This window comes from Lepidochelys kempii, chromosome 1 (genome assembly GCF_965140265.1).
Source record: "Lepidochelys kempii isolate rLepKem1 chromosome 1, rLepKem1.hap2, whole genome shotgun sequence".
Taxonomy (NCBI): Eukaryota; Metazoa; Chordata; order Testudines; family Cheloniidae; genus Lepidochelys; species Lepidochelys kempii.
In genome coordinates this window covers 159,311,913-159,329,004 of record NC_133256.1, presented here as the reverse complement: position 1 = coordinate 159,329,004, position 17,092 = coordinate 159,311,913, and the positions used below count along the sequence as shown (strand labels likewise).

The 17,092-nt window shown below is 43.6% G+C and overlaps 1 protein-coding gene across 3 annotated transcripts in view; it reads left to right on the top strand.

Annotated features, from left to right (window-relative positions):
• SH3BGR (SH3 domain binding glutamate rich protein) overlaps window positions 1-17,092 on the top strand; it is a 93,407-nt gene that overhangs the window by 61,593 nt on the left and 14,722 nt on the right. For all 3 annotated transcript variants that reach the window (XM_073360578.1, XM_073360569.1, XM_073360560.1), the window contains one exon: window positions 11,787-11,867. In XM_073360578.1, the coding sequence (XP_073216679.1) occupies window positions 11,787-11,867 (81 nt within the window). The remainder of the gene's footprint in view (window positions 1-11,786; window positions 11,868-17,092) is intronic.

The window sequence follows — 17,092 nt, the reverse complement described above, 5'->3', positions numbered from 1 at the left end:
ATAGCATAGCTTATTCATGAGCTGTTCTTCTATTGGCTCCCTGCTCACACTCTACTTCTGCCCTATCTTGAGGGGGCTAAAGGGTGCTGAATGGGCAATACTGCAACTTCCACTGGGTAGTCAGGGGGCAAGACCCTAGAGAGCAACTGTCCCTTTCCCCAGTCCTGGTGTCCAGCTCTGCATCCTTTGGATTGACATGACCTCCTCCCACACATACAAAGCAAGCAAATAAATGTGGGATCCCCAGCAAATAAACCGGGAGTCCCACCCCTACGATGTTTGTGCAGAGGGGCACCACTGGAGCTCAGAGAGGAGGTGCAGGATGTTGCTTTCTTGGCTCTACTTCCTTCCTTCCTTCCAGCAACTTTGAGGCCTTTTCTGATATGATTTCTATTCCTTTTGTCCCCTTTGTGCCAAAGAGTGGGGTTTCATTAGTTTGTTTAGGCTCCGTGACTGTATCTGTAAATGCTTAATAGAGCTTTTTTTTTTTCCGTATGGATATTTGTGAATAACACTCTCTCAGCACTCTCAGACAGCCCCTTAGGTCCCAGTCTGTACCTGGACTGAGCCGGGGAAGCTAATGATCCAACCATCGGACTAAATTTGGTGATGAATCCTGGTAACGTACCACTTGAGTCACATTGCGCATTTGCTACGAAGAAGCCCCTTTGGGCCTCATCCAGTGCTTGAAATGCTGTCATTGACTTTAATGAACATTGGATCAGGCTGTTAGTTATCATTAAGGCTCAGTGTTTGTCACGGAAGTCATGGATTTTATGACTTTTCCTGACCTCCGTGACTTCTGCAGTGGCTGGTGTGCCTGGCCCAGGGTCCGCCTGAGCAGCTTGGGCAGCCCCCAGGCCAGGTGCACTGGCTGCTATTGGAGCCGTCTTAGGCCCCCTGCCCTCCACCAGCAGGAATTTGGGCATGGGGGGGAGCTCAGGGCTGGGGATTGGGGTGTGGGGTGGTGCTTACCTGGAGAGGGGGGCTCCCCTCCCTCAGCTCCTAGCTCCACGTGCTGCCTCTGCCGGCAGGCACCGCCCCCACAGCTCCCATTGGCTGCAGTTCTCAGCCGATGGAAGCTGCAGAACCAGGGTTTGGGGCAGAGAGCAAGTAGCACGTGGAGCTCAGGAGCCAAGTAGGGAGCCTGCCCCAGCCCCACCAACCCTACCCCACAGAACCCAGGACACTTCCCTGCTCCCCCCAGCACCTGCAGCTCCTCCCCGTTCCTCCCAGCACCCATGGCGCCCCCGCAGGGTAGGCCCCCCCAAGGACCCATGGCACCCCCCAGGCCACCCTTCCCCAGCACCTGTGGCACCTCCCCCCCCCCGGTTCACACCCTCCCCAAACACCTGCAGTGCCCTCCCAGGCTGCGCCCCCCAGCACCTGCAGCACCCTGTGGGGCCGTGCCCCCCGAACACCCCGGGGGGCCCTGCCTGGCTGTCCCCTGCACCTTCTCCCTTCTCATGTTTTAGTCAGGGGTATATAGTAAAAGTCATGGACAGATCACGGGCTGTGAATTTTTGTTTACTGCCCATGACTTTTACTAAAAATACCAGTGACTAAAACGTAGCCTTAGTTATCATCTCCTTGATGACATAAATAGATTGTACCATTAGAATTACCGAGGTAACAGAACTTAGTAGAAAAAAGATATATTTACAATTAGTTTACAATATACAAGATTGTAATTCTGAAAGAGGAATACAATTATTATTATTATTATTGTTATAATTTATTTATTTATTTTATGTATTATATTTTTCTGGTAGTGCACACAATGTGCTAAGTGCTTTACAAATGAAAATAAGCCCTGATCCCCGCTCAAATGACTAAAATATTTTTTTTATATCTGGAACTCAGAGTTCCATGGGCAAAAATACAAGCTTATCTTTGCATGCAAATTTGGCTGTTGCACGTAGATATTTAGGCAGCTATCTAGTTATTTGTACATGCAGTCATGCTCAGAACCAACATAAATGAATACTCAGCTGTAAGTGTGCAATTGTTTGAACTTCTTTTGCACATGAACCTTAGGGCTCCCTTTCTGAAAATTCAGTCCAATGTTTCTTGTCTTTTGATGATCAGACCTCATAAAGATTTAAAAAATGGATATTCTTAAATGGGACAACTTGTCCAGATCATAAAGATTCAAGGAGACAGCCTTTCCTCTCACAGATTCTCAGCAAACAGGTTTCCTTCCTTTGTTATAGATAAGAAGAGATCTGTGGCTTGGGTTTGGGCCTCAACTTTGAGGTGATCAAAGGCCAGATGTGAAATTCTGTATGTGATCCTATTTTGAGTTATAGCCCAAACTCTCATATAATTTAGAATTAGACAATTTCACTTCTGTAAAAATTCAGGACTTCTCTCTCAGAATGTACATTATCTAATTTGTTCCTTGAATCAGAGTACAATTTATTTCATAATTTTTCCTGGAACTAAGAGTCCAGTTAATTCAGACAGTTCTTCACCTTGTGTGCGTAGCTAACTCTTGCAATATTACAATGAATCTCATGATAATTTACTGTTTATCTTCACTTCCAGCTCCCAGAGTCATGTGATTACATGAAAATCTCATTTTGATTTAAACAAAAAGAGAGCGTATGTTCTAGCCCTAATGGTTGTAGAGGAAAGTTTGAAAATATGACCCGAATGCACCCTAATGGCTTAAGCCTAGAAGGCAAATAAAAAGCACCTCAGATTCATTATTTTTAAAATCTTGTGATTTTTAAATCACTCTCATGGTTTTTGGCTGCCTGACTCATGAATTTTGAATACCTAGGGTAGGCGATACTGAGTCACTCAAGACTAAAGGTTTCCTACCAAGGGTGGTCTTGTGTCCCATTTTGAATGTATTTTCCTGCTTGAGTTTTCAGTTAAGTATCTATGGTATTTTTATTGATCTCTTTCCATAACCTGTATGTTAGAGCCTGGGTTCTTGTTTACTCCACATGTAGTTGTAAGTGAGCAATGCTATAGATCCAATGAAGCCCCCACTGAAGAAGGCAAGTATATGTCTAAGGCACATCGGGCTAGGCACTTTGGAGGAGGAGGAACCTATAATATAAATGGAAGCAAATAGTAAAACACAGAGTAACTGCAATGGTTCCAATGGATAGCATTTCGACCAGATTATTTTGCTTGTAATGCTTTGGCATATGCATCGCTTACATGATAAATATTCACCACTTTATGACAGAAACTGTTAATAGGCCCCATGGGCTTTTATATTTGCATATGGGCTTGCAATGGGCAAATAACCTCTCCTTATAGTAATGTGTTTAAACCAATGGAAGGCAATACCATACCATAAATATTCTTCTTCGAGTGCTTGCTCATGTCAATTCCATGTTAGGTGTGTGTGCTCGCCATATGCATTGGTGCCGGAAATTTTTCCCTCAGTGATATCCCTAGGGGACTGGCTCTGATGCCTTCTGGACTGGCGCGCATATGTGCCAGTATAAGGGGGGCCTCCGGCTCCCCCTCCCCTAGTTTTTTCTTATCGCCAGTGACCGTGCTAGAGCATCTCCTTGCTTCGGCAAGTGCTCTTACCCAGTGGTTCTTCCTATTGTTCATTGTATAACTAGTTCTTAGATAAGTAGTTCTTTTAGTTCTATTAATAGTTAGCGAATAGTACTGCAGATAAGTTAGATAGTCCCCTAAGGGACTTAGCCCAGGGACAGGGCATGCCCTGGTTCCTGGGCTTCACGCCTTGTGATGGTTGCAAAAAGCCTATGTCAATCAGCCACCCTCATCAAAGCTGCTTGAAGTGTCTGGGGAAAATCCACGTTAGCAATAAGTGTCACATCTGCAAGAGCTTCAAGCCAAGAACTAAAAAGCAGCGTGACATAAGACCGAGAGTGCTCCTCATGGAGTTGGGTCTCGCGCCAGTCTCCAAGCCGCTGAGATTGGACTCCGAGCACAGTGGTATTGGTGCGAAGTGCGCCACCGGCATCAGCGTCCCAATGCCGGTCCCAGCCCCCGGTACCTGCTAAGAAGCAGAGGAAGCGCACCGGGAGAGGGCGTTCCCTGACATCCCACATTGAAAAGGGAAAATCCGGAGAGCAGCATAGGCCCATGTGGGGCAGCACGTCTCTGGAGCCCAGCCAGGCACCTGCATCGCTGGCAGTGGTACAAGTAGAAATCCTTTCTTGTTGGTACTGCATTCATGGGAGGGAAACAAGGGGGGGGGGCACGTGACCTCCCCGTGTGACCCTCCATGTGACTCCTCCCCGCCCCACCCCCAGCCCAGGGCCTCCACGCTCTCCCTGACCCCTCTGACATCCCCCTTACCTGTCTAAAATTTTACAACTGCATCTGTTAAACGGATGCAATTGTAAAATGATGCTTTGGGCCCCTGATGCCACTTGTACTTCCAGGTGTCATTGAGGATCCAGCAGCACCCCAAATTGAAAACTTCTTAAATGAAAGAAGGACAGGAAGGACAATCACCCCACTTTCCCTTATCACACCGAGCAACTCTGGGAACAAAACAGGCAATGAGCTCTGCAGATGTGAAAAATTCCTAGAAATGGAAAGATACAATACACACAAAACATAAAACCATCACATCTACCACACACAAGGATACAGAAAAGGGAAAGAGCAGAGAGGGAAGGAAGATATGAATGGAAAAAAAGGAGAGGAAATGTAAAGAGGAAAGGTTTATAGGAGAATCTTCCTTGATATTTGAGTTCTCTCTTTCAGCCAGGTATAGTGCATTTTTCCTAGACAGTGGCTTATATAAAATAATAATTGCCCCACTGTTTCAGTCCATTAGCTCCCAGTGTTACAAGGGGAAATTTATTTCTTTCCCTACTGGTTAGCTGAGTTTTCTTGTTGCATAATTAGATTGAACTCCCTGGTATATTATTCTAGACAGAGCCCTACATCTTTTCCCTGTTTTATTGTTTGGTATTAGATTCATCTTGTAATGCCAGGTTCAGCATCAGACATTTTTCCAGAACATGAAGGTCACATCTGGAAACAATAGCAGCAGAGGTGTCACATGCGGAATAGAAAACAATAAACCTCGTGGGCACATAGCCAGATATGGAGGGACAGGCTGCTCAGCCCGCAAAACTGCAAGAGCTGCTGCCCAAAAGTGAATCTTTCATCTATCCAGTCAACCAGGCCACTTAGGTCCTTTAGTTCTATGCCCATACTGATTTCAGTCAGCTTCTACATAGCACCGTTTAGTCACCATTAGAGCTTGGTTAGCTACTTACAGCACATAGATCATCCCTTTGACCCCTGTTTGAGAATTATCCATGAACAGATTTTGATTTTATTTATTACAGACTTGCTCATCATTTACAATTGTTAAACAAAATAGTCATGAAACCTATTCCTCATTCATGTCATGACTGGTCTGACATGGGCCCATGATTTAGTTACATGGGCCCAGATCCTCAAAGGTATTTAAGCACCTAATTCCCATTGAAATGCCTGGGCGTTGGGTTCCTAAATACCTTTGAAGATCTGGGCCCAGCTGTTATCCTTTCTGCTCCCTGACTTGTTGACAAGCATTCATAAACAGGAGGAAAAGGTGTTCAGAACCTGAGACAGATAGATGGTTCCGACACAAAACTTCATGAAAAGGCATCTCCTCAAGTATCCAAGAGAACTTCACTGTCTAGGAACATTAAATGTTACTTGTACAAATGTTGTGAGACATGAATTAAAAGGGAAGTGCTTCTCCTGCTGGGCATTGGAGTGGAGGATCTCCCATATTCAGTCTTCTCTGCAGTCCATTCTGGACTACCAGCTTCACTTGAAACATCAGGGCCTAGCCTTCTCCTCAATCAAGGCCTTCCATCCCTGTGTCCAGGGCAGATCAGTATTCGCACATGAAATGACGATCAGGATTCTTAAGGGCTTCAAAAGGCTTTTTCCACTGGTCCAGGAACCAGTGCCCCAATGGGACCTTAACCTAATCCTCCCTAGGGTCACTGGCCCTCCCTTTGAGCCTCTCCCTCTGGCTACCTGTTCTCTTTCGCATCTGTCGTGAAAGGTTGCTTTCCTTGTGGCTATCACTTCAGTGAGGTGAATCTCAGAGATTAAAGCCCTTATGTCGGAGCCTCCATACACGGTGTTCTACAAGGACAAGGATCAGTTGCATCCCCATCCAGCTTTCCTGCCAACGGTGGTGTTGCCCTTTCATGTTAACCAGGACATTTTCGTACCAGCGTTCTGACCAAAGCCTCACACGTCCAACGAGGAGAGGGGTTTGCACACCCTGGATGTCAGACGGGCTCTGGCTCTCTACTTAGAGCACACCAAGCCCTTTTGCAGATCGACTCAACTCTTTGTCACAGTGGCTGACAGGATGAAAGGCCTCCCAGTGTCTTTACAGAGGCTTTCATCTTGGATTACTACCTGCATCCGTACTTGCTATGAGTTGGCACAGGTTGTACCTCTACCGATAGTGATGGCCCATTCAGCTAGAGCTCAGGCGTCATCAGCAGCCTTCCTGGCACAAATCCCTATCCAGGCTATCTGCAGGACCACAATGTGGTCGTCGGTGCACACCTTCACGACCCACTACACCTTCACCCAGCAGGCCAGAGATGACTCTGGCTTTGGCAAAGCTGTGTTGCGATCGACACGTTCATGAACTCCTACCCGCCTCTGGAGATACTGCTTGGGAGTCACCTAACATGGAATAGACATAAGCAAGCACTCGAAGAAGAAAAAATGTTTACTAACCTTCTGTAACTGTTGTTCTTAGAGATGTTTTGCTCATGTCCATTCCATGACTCGCCTTCCTTCCCCTCTGTCAGAGTTCCGGCAAGAAGGAACTGAGGGAGGGTGGGGCCGGCGGTGCCCCTTATACTGGTGTATATGCACGCCACTCCAGAGGATGCCAGAGCCAGTCCCCTATGGATACCACTGAGGGAAAAACTTACGGCACTGGTGCATGTGGCAAGCACACACACCTAACATGGAATAGACATAAGCAACACATCTTGAAGAACAACAGTTATGGAAGGTTAGTAACTGTTTTTTATGAGTAAGGGTCAAAGGAGGTACCTGGTACAGTTAGTTTGCCATTTTGAGCTTGAATGTAAATTCAAATCATGAAGTGCTTACTTTTCTTATATAAATATTAAGGGCAGGGGGACAGATAACAGACCCTATTTATCTTAACATAGGCAAATGCAGGGTATCTAATTTACCTTGATTTCAGTAAGGCATTTGATACGGTTCCACATGGGGAATTATTAGCTAAATTGGCAAAGATGGAGATCAATATGAAAATTGAAAGATGGATAAGGAACTGGTTAAAGCGGAGGCTACAATGGGTCATACTGAAAGGTGAACTGTCAGGCTGGAAGGAGGTTACTAGTAGAGTTCCTCAGGGATCAGTTTTGGGACCAGTCTTATTTAATCTTTTTATTACTGACCTTGGCACAAAAAGGGGGAATGTGCTAACAAAGTTTGTGGATGACACGAAGCTGGGAGGTATTGCCAATACAGAGCAGGACTGGGATATCATACAGGAAGATCTGAATGACCTTGTAAACTGGAGTAATAGTAATAGGATGAAATTTAATAGTGAAAAGTGCAAGGTCATGCATTTAGGGATTAATAACAAGAATTTTTGTTATAAACTGGGGACACATCACTTGGAAGTAACAGAGGAGGAGAAGGACCTCGGAGTATTGGTTGATCACAGGATGACTATGAGCCGCCAATGTGATATGGCTGTGAAAAAAGCTAATGCGGTCTTGGGATGCATCAGGCGAGGTATTTCCAGTAGAGATAAGGAGGTGTTAGTACCGTTATACAAGGCACTGGTGAGACCTCATCTGGAATATTGTGTGCAGTTCTGGTCTCCCATGTTTAAGAGAAGGTACAGAGAAGGGCTACTAGGATGATCTGAGGAATGGAAAACCTGTCTTATGAAAAGAGACTCAAAGAGCTTGGCTTGTTAGCCGAACCAAAAGAAGGCTGAGGGGAGATATGATTGTTCTTCATAAATATATCAAAGGGATAAATACCAGGGAGGGAGAGGAATTATTTAAGCTCAGTACCAATGTGGACACAAGAACAAATGGATATAAACTGGCCATCAGGAAGTTTAGACTTGAAATTAGACGAAGGTTTCTAACCATCAGAGGAGTGAAGTTCTGGAATAGTCTTCCAAAGGGAGCAGTGGAGGCAAAAGATATATCTGGCTTCAAGACTAAGTGTGAAAAATTTATGGAGGGGATGGTATGATGGGATAGCCTAATTTTGGCAATTAACTGATCTTTGACTATTAGCGGTAAATATGCCCAATGGCCTGTGATGGGATGCTAGATACGGTGGTATCTGAGTTACTACAGAGAATTCTTTCCTGGGTGTCTGGCTCATCAGTCTTGCCCACATACTCAGGGTTTAGCTGATCACCATATTTGGGGTTAGGAAGGAATTTTCCTCCAGGGCAGATTGGCAGAGGCCCTGGGTTTTTTTTTGCCTTCCTCTACAGCGTGGGGCACGGGTCACTTGCTGGAGGATTCTCTGCACCTTGAAGTCTTTAAACCACAAGTTGAGGACTTCAGTAGTTCAGACATAGGTCAGGGGTTTGTTACAGGAGTCGGTGGGTGAGATTCTGTGGCCTGCGTTGTGCAAGAGATCAGACTAGACGATCATAATGGTCCCTTCTGACCTTAAAGTCTATGAGTCTGAGTCTGTACCTTTTGCCCAACTTGTGTCACGATAAAGATTTTTGAGATTCCATAAAGATAAGTTACATAGTGACTGTATACCATTAAATAGCAACTGCCTTATAAAGCTAGGCAGACCAGCTGCAGCACCTGTAAATTATAAATGTGCAGTATTTGACTCTGTGTGTGAAGCTATATTGGGAAAAAAGAATTTGCATGTTACTACAAATTTATATTTATACAACATCCTTTGTGAAAGCATCTCAGTGCTGTGCAGTGTTATTTTTTTAAAAAAGGCAGTTACGATAACCATTTTTAAAAGCTAAGTCAAATGAGTCTTGAAATTAGTTTTTAGTATTCATTATAAACCATCTACGTTGACAATTATATTCTTTACTTAATCTCTTACTTAAGCTGCTTCTTCTGTTGGTGTCTACACAGAGGTCTTCATCACTTTCTAAGGGTATGTCTACACTACGAAATTAGGTCGAATTTATAGAAGTCGTTTTTTTAGAAATCGGTTTTATATATTCGAGTGTGTGTGTCCCCACAGAAAATGCTCTAAGTGCATTAAGTGCATTAACTCGGCGGAGTGCTTCCACAGTACCGAGGCTAGAGTCAACTTCCGGAGCGTTGCACTGTGGGTAGCTATCCCACAGTTCCCGCAGTCTCCGCTGCCCATTGGAATTCTGGGTTGAGATCCCAATGCCTGATGGGGCTAAAACATTGTCGCGGGTGGTTCTGGGTATATAGCGTCAGGCCCCTGTTCCCTCCCTCCCTCCGTGAAAGCAAGGGCAGACAATCGTTTCGCGTCTTTTTTTCTGAGTTACCTGTGCAGATGCCATACCACGGCAAGCATGGAGCCCGTTCAGGTAACCGTCACCGTATGTCTCCTGGGTGCTGGCAGACGCGGTACTGCATTGCTACACAGCAGCAGCAACCAACTGCCTTGTGGCAGCAGACGGTGGAATAGGACTGGTAGCCATCATCGTCATGTCCGAGGTGCTCCTGGTTGCCTGTGTGAGGTCGATCAGGAGCGCCTGGGCAGACATGGGCGCAGGAACTAAATTTGGAGTGACTTGATCAAGTCATTCTCTTTAGTCCTGCAGTCAGTCCTATTGAACCATCTTATGGTGAGCAGGCAGGTGATACGGATTGCTAGCAGTCCTATTGCATTATCTTCTGCCGGGCAGGCAAGAAATGAGGATGGCTAGCAGTCCTATTGTACCATCTTCTGCCGAGCAGCCATGAGATGTGGATGGCATGCAGTCCTTCTGCACCGTCTGCTGCCAGCCAAAGATGTAAAAGATAGATGGAGTGTATCAAAACAAGAAATAGACCAGATTTGTTTTGTACTCATTTGCAAACCTCCCCCCGCCCCCCTTCTAGGGGACTCATTCCTCTAGGTCACACTGCAGTCACTCACAGAGAAGGTGCAGCGAGGTAAATCTAGCCATGTATCAATCAGAGGCCAGACTAATCTCCTTGTTCCAATAAGAACAATAACTTAGGTGCACCATTTCTTATTGGAACCCTCCGTGAAGTCCTGCCTGAAATACTCCTTGATGTAAAGCCCCACCCCCTTTGTAGATTTTAGCTTCCTGTTAAGCCAACCCTGTAAGCCGTGTCATCAGTCGCCCCTCCTTGCATCACAGCAACGGCAAACAATCGTGCATCTGAGTTGAGAGTGCTGTCCAGAGCAGTCACAACGGAGCACTCTGGGATAGCTCCCGGAGGCCAATACCGTCGAATTGTGTCCACAGTACCCCAAATTCTACCCGGCAAGGCCAATTTAAGCGCTAATCCACTTGTCGGGGTGGAGTAAGGAAATCGATTTTAAGAGCCCTTTAAGTCAAAATAAAGGGCTTCATCGTGTGGACAGGTGCAGGTTTACATCGATTTAACGCTGCTAAATTCGACCGAAAGTCCTAGTGTAGACCAGGGCTAAATACACTGAGCACTTTGTGTTGTTTTCCTGCATTTGCTTTTACCTGTGGCGGGGGGGGGGGGGAGGGGAAGGGATAGTTCAGTGATTTGAGCGTTGGCCTGTTAAACCCAGCATTGTGAGTTCAATCCTTGAGGGGGCCATTTAGGGATCTGGGGAAAAAATTGGAGATTGGCCCTGCTTTGAGCAGGGGGTTGGACTAGACAACCTCCTGAGGTCCCTTCCAACCCTGAGATTCTATGATTCTGTGACAAAGAAAACTTCTAAGGAAGAAATTGAAAAAAAAACATCCTGTTCATTATGTGATCTGGATCTCTAGAGTAGATTGATCACTTGCTCCTTATTTTTAAGGAGTGTCCCATATTTTGAGGTAAATCCCTTATTTTTGTACCTAATGTCTGGCATAGCTGATACTCAATAATATATGATGCATTTTTGTCTTGTGTTTCAGCAGTAATTATGCAAAGGATTGTATATAGTGTGATAAAAATGTATGAGTTTATATCACAGATAAAACCTTATGGGGTATTGTTTGTTTAAAAATAAGTTTGACTACATTTTTCATACAGTTGTCCTTAATTTACCAAAATGTAGAGGTAACTCTACCATGGGTATGGTAGAGTATCCACTTATAAGGTTACTTACGTATAGAGTATTATTAGATACCAGGAACACATTGAAATTGCTGTGTTTCTTACTATCTGTCTTGGGTGCTGTTTTTAAATGATGCCAGTGGTTTGGTTTTGGTGTGATCCTAGGTCTGGTTATCCACTGGAGATACCATGTACGTACATGTAAATTATTGGGACACTTACAGTCTAACAACTTTATCCAAAGAGGAACTAACAGGGTGTGTGTATTTAATATCAAGCACATCTTATGATCCATCACTGTTGTAACCCTTGTCCTTCCTTCCCCCTTACTTTGTTTCTCATCCATTGCTCTGTTGTACCTAACTTAAGGCCAGATTCTGCCTAGTCCTTACAAAGATGCAGAAGTGTATTCGTTTTGCCAAGTGGCATTAAACACATTGCTCTAAATATGCTTCTTTCTATGTCTCAGATTCTGAAAATCCTTAGTCATGAGAGTAGTGATTTGGGGCAATGTATGGAAGGATTTGTAGGTTCTGTTCTCTTTTGCGTATGCTTCTTACCAATTTCTTGTTCTTTGTTTAATTCCTTTTCTAGGACTTTGAATCCTTCTTCTCTGCCAAGGAAGAAAACATTATTTATTCATTCCTGGGTCTGGCACCTCCTCCGGGTTCAAAGGTATGAATTTCTGTTCTTTGCTGAGGCCCATTCATTTTAATTTAGTAAAAGATGGAGGTGTAGGCCCTGATTCAGCATGTAAAATAATGGACAGTGACAAGTGCTGCAATAAGAAGTTAAAAGAAAAGGAGTACTTGTGGCACCTTAGAGACTAACCAATTTATTTGAGCATAAGCTTTTGTGAGCTACAGCTCACTTCATCGGATGCATACTGTGGAAAGTGTAGAAGATCTTTTTATATACACACAAAGCATGAAAAAATACCTCCTCCCACCCCACTCTCCTGCTGGTAATAGCTTATCTAAAGTGATCACTCTCCTTCAATGTGTATGATAATCAAGTTGGGCCATTTCCAGCACAAATCCAGGTTTTCTCCCCCCCCCCCCCCTTTCCAAAAACCACACACACAAACTCACTCTCCTGCTGGTAATAGCTTATCCAAAGTGACCATGCTCCCTACAATGTGCATGATAATCAAGGTGGGCCATTTCCAGCACAAATCCAGGTTTTCTCACCCCCCCCCCCCCACACACAAATTCACTCTCCTGCTGGTAACAGCCCATCCAAAGCGACCACTCTCCCCACAATGTGCACGATAATCAAGGTGGGCCATTTCCAGCACAAATCCAGGTCTTCTCCCCCCCCCTCCCCCCCACACAAACTCACTCTCCTGCTGGTAATAGCTCATCCAAACTGACCACTCAATGGCCCAACTTGATTATCATACACATTGTAAGGAGAGTGATCACTTTATATAAGCTATTACCAGCAGGAGAGTGGGGTGGGAGGAGGTATTGTTTCATGGTCTCTGTGTATATAATGTCTTCTGCAGTTTCCACAGTATGCATCCGATGAAGTGAGCTGTAGCTCACGAAAGTTCATGCTCAAATAAATTGGTTAGTCTCTAAGGTGCCACAAGTACTCCTTTTCTTTTTGCGAATACAGACTAACATGGCTGTTACTCTGAAATAAGAAGTTAGTTTGCTGGCACAGGACTGCAGCAAAGTCTTTTAAGAAAAAAAATCAACAATGAAGGCTTTCCAATAGAAAGTCTTCTTTCACCAGGAATTTGTTACAACCTCTTCTGCTACTTTTAAAAAAGCACATATATTTTGCCATATTCAACTTTGAAACCATACGGCAATCCCTAATTAAATTATGGGTGAAATCCATACAAACCCCATTGCACAGAGCCCTGAGTGAACAGGCTTTGTATGGGAGAACTATGCAGGGCTCGGATACAGAATCCATTCCCCTATCTGGGTGGATATCCCCTATCAGGAAATGGGAGACTGTGACTCTGTTTAATCTGACGGCGGGAGTTGTCGATATTGGGTCCTTACAACCATGGGCTGTTTAACTAGTCCCATGGTGTGCCACAAGCCACCCTTCTGCACTGTCCCACATAAAGCTCAGATTCCAGCTCTGTTGTGCTGGATGTGCTGATTTCCCCTGCACACGGTTTCATAGCTGATCACCTCTTGCCTGTTGAATTACATCTGTTCCATGGTGCTGGAGGGGGCATTCCATCCTCCTCACTAATGTGCAGATTGTGTTGATGAAGTGGCACTTGTGCACAACACTGATTCATAATTAATGCTTGTTATAATAGACCGACTCCACCTATAGAAGGGATAGAGATAACAAGGGAATTTCCAAATTTGACCAGAACAGTGGTTATCTAGTCCAATATCCCATCTCTGACATCTTATGCTTCAGAGAAAGCTGCAAGAAACTTTGCAACCGACAGTTGTGAAATTAACCTGTACACAGAGAAAATTTATTCCTAATCTCATCAGTTAGTGGTCATCTTTTGACCTGAAGCATGAAGGTTTATATTCTTCTATTTTTTTAATCCTAACCAATGTAATTGTGGATGTTCCCAGTATTCATATACATCACTGTTTTTTATGAATCGTTTGCCTCCTTTCTCCTGTGGGGTCCCTGTAAATTTTTTCACAATCTTCACCAGTTTTGTCTAACTTAAATAATGTTGTATCCACTGTAAATTTCCCCACTTCACTGTTCACCCCTTTCCTAGGTCTTAGAGTACTGGTCTTAATACAGGTCCCAGAGTCTCCTCTACTGTTAACCTTTGCTCTGTTATGCAAAGTGACCATTTATTCCTCTTCTTTTTTTCTCTCTCATGTTTCTAAAACATGGCAATGCTTTATCTTTCACATCATAATTCTGTCATTTGCTAATAGCCTCTTGTGAGGGACTTTATCAAAGGCTTTTGGAAAGTCCATATAGGCTATCTCTACCCGTTCTCCTCTATCCACTATATTTTGTTGACATGCATTCTAGCATAATAGAGAGGCATGCTATTATTTTCCTTTACAGAAGCTGTGCTGACTTGTCCCTAACATGTCATGTTCATGTAGGGGGCTTATAACTCTATCTTTGATCATACTCAAATGTGATCAGATCTAAATATTGCCATCATTCTCATGGCAGACGTGGATATAATGAGTCAAGTGGGCGGGTGAGACATAGTCTGAGCACAAGATTGGTAGCAATACACTCCTTTGTTTTAACATGACCTAGTGGACAAAACACTGGAGTAGAACTCAAGTGACCTGGATTCTAGTCCTTGTTCTGCTTGGTGACTCACGTCGCATTTTTGCACCTCTTTCCCTGTCTGTAAATATGGAGATAATGATACTTACCTCCTTTGTAAAGAGCTTTGAGAGCTACAAACGAAAAGTTACATTATTTACATACATAAAACAAAGGCATTACTACTATTAATTGTGTCTTTGCTGGTGATTCCCTGGGTGACCTTGGGAAAATCCTTTAAACTTTCTGCTTCAGTTTCCCACTTCTATCCCAGGAATATCAACACTTATATGTCTATCTCAGAGGAGTCTTGTGAGAAATAATTTAGTGAATGTCCATAGAGCGTTTCGGGTGTTAAAGAAGCTACATGTGCTACATATCATCATCATCATCATCATCAAAATGTGGTGAATCAATAGGATTAAGAAAATTGTATTTCTCCTGTTTTCTCACTTCATACACCATCCATTCCTTCATGCATTGCTCAGCTAGGTGTTTTTTTTTTCCTGTGGAGCAAAGTACTTTATTTTTCCCCTTAAAGAGTTCACCTATTCCTAGCTTACACCTGAGGCTATTAAAATGTCCAGTCAGTGGCAACGCCACAAATGTTGAAAACAATATGCTTAGGACCTATTGCCGGAAAAACAACCTTTTGGTGCTATTAGTAACAAGCAAAGAATGGTTTCTACTGCTTTAACTGCTGTACCAAGGTGCTAGCCTTTCAGATCTGGAGCTGAATGCCTTACAGCATTTAAAAAAAAAATTAAAACATGGAACTATCTTTACAGCTAGCACCATCTAAAATCTGCAGCTGAATTTGAGAGAGATCTACAGATCAGGACAAACACCTATTTTTAGCATTTATTGCAGAGTATTTCTCAGCATCTTCATTGGAGGCCAGAGTGGTTATAGCTTGTCATATAAATGACCTCCTTGTGCTGCTGCTGCTTTTCTTTCACCTGACTGTCAATTCAGCCCTCGTGTGAAGTGTAATGGGAGAAATGTGAAAGCGATGGCCAGTGGCATGAATTTGGAGACGCATGGTGAATTTAGAAGGGTAGTGGTGGTAATGGCAATTCTTTAAACAATATTTCCCAGTAAATCTCTTCTTGTCTTAGGAACTTACTAGTACACAGAGGTAATTTTTTAAAACCATAACATGAAAATTTATAAAGCCAACAAGTCAGTTAGTGTGCTTCTCCCTCACAGTATCTCTCCTCACTGAGGCTTTAGGACAATTAGCATGAAGCTGGTATGCTATGATGCTTTTCATGCTGACTGGTATTGTCTGACGAGCCCTGCCTATCTGTGGTATCCACCAGTTTCTCTCATTTACACTTAGATTGTAAGCTTCTTGCGGCAGAGACCATCTTTTTGTTCTGAATTTGTACAGCGCCTAGCACAAAGGGACCCTGCTCCATGATTGGGGTCCCCAGGTACTACTACAATACAAAGAATTAATAATAATATTGATACATGTTTTTACAGCACTTGTAGGCCCTTATCCAGCAAAACACTTAAATGTGTGCTTACCTTTAAGTACACAAGGAGCTCGGCTGAACTCAACTAGAGATCACACTTGTGCTTACCATTAAGTATTTGCATAAGTCTTTGCAGGGTCAGGGCAAAGCACCTGATGTTTTTTTCTAAGTGCTGAGTATATTATCATTTCCAATGGGGTTGTTAGCCCTCAATTTACAGGACATTGCAAAGAGCCAAATTACTTATTGATTTATACCAGGACTAATTCAATCTGCCGCTACATCTCTAGCCTTCCAAAACCGTTATTACATCTCCTATGGTATCATTTAACATGGATGAGTAATACAGTTTTATACTCCTCTGGAGAGAAGAAGTTTTGTGTTTATAAGCTCTTTAATCTATTTATGTGTGCTGAAGGACCACCTGATCTTAAACCCGGTCTATTTTAATCCTAACTTCCAAACGAAAAAGAACGTATCGTTTCAGATCTGAATGCAGGGGATGGCTATACTTTTAGGGCCTGATCCAAAGGTCATACATGTCAGTGGTAGATTTTCCACTAACTTCAACAGGCTTTGGATCAGACCCCCAGTGTAGATGGAGGGGTTTAGGCATATGAATCTGAGTCATGCCCCATAAAGGTTGTAACTCTAGTGATTTAGGCTCACATACCTTAGTCTCTAGGTATCACCAGGGTGATGAGGTAAGGCTGGAGAGATATCTTCCTGGTGCCCCTACCTCTTTCATACTTGTACGTAATGTGAGACTGAATGGCTATGTTAGAAGTCTGGCTGAATTTGGAGAAGGTGGGAGTGGCATTTCTGTTTTCAACATTCTTTATCAGTCTTTGTTAATGTGCATGGAAAGATAATCTTGCGGTACTGAGCAAGCTTAAAAACAACCAACCTCCCTCTGGCCCCCCAAACCTAGATGGGGTGTCAAGAAATAATTAGGTGAGATAAAGTAAAGAAAAAGGAACCATCAATCAGAAAAACACTTACAATGTAATGCCTAATTGGTAGATTAATCTCTAGTTGGTATAGATTAGCTGACGGCTTTTTATAGCTTTATCCCCTAGTATGCTTCTGGTTTTGAAAATATTTCTATTTCTTGCATATCCAAGCTACTGTTTTTGTAAAGGGAACCCATTTTTCAAAGAAGTCAAGAGATTGTTTCTGGGGATG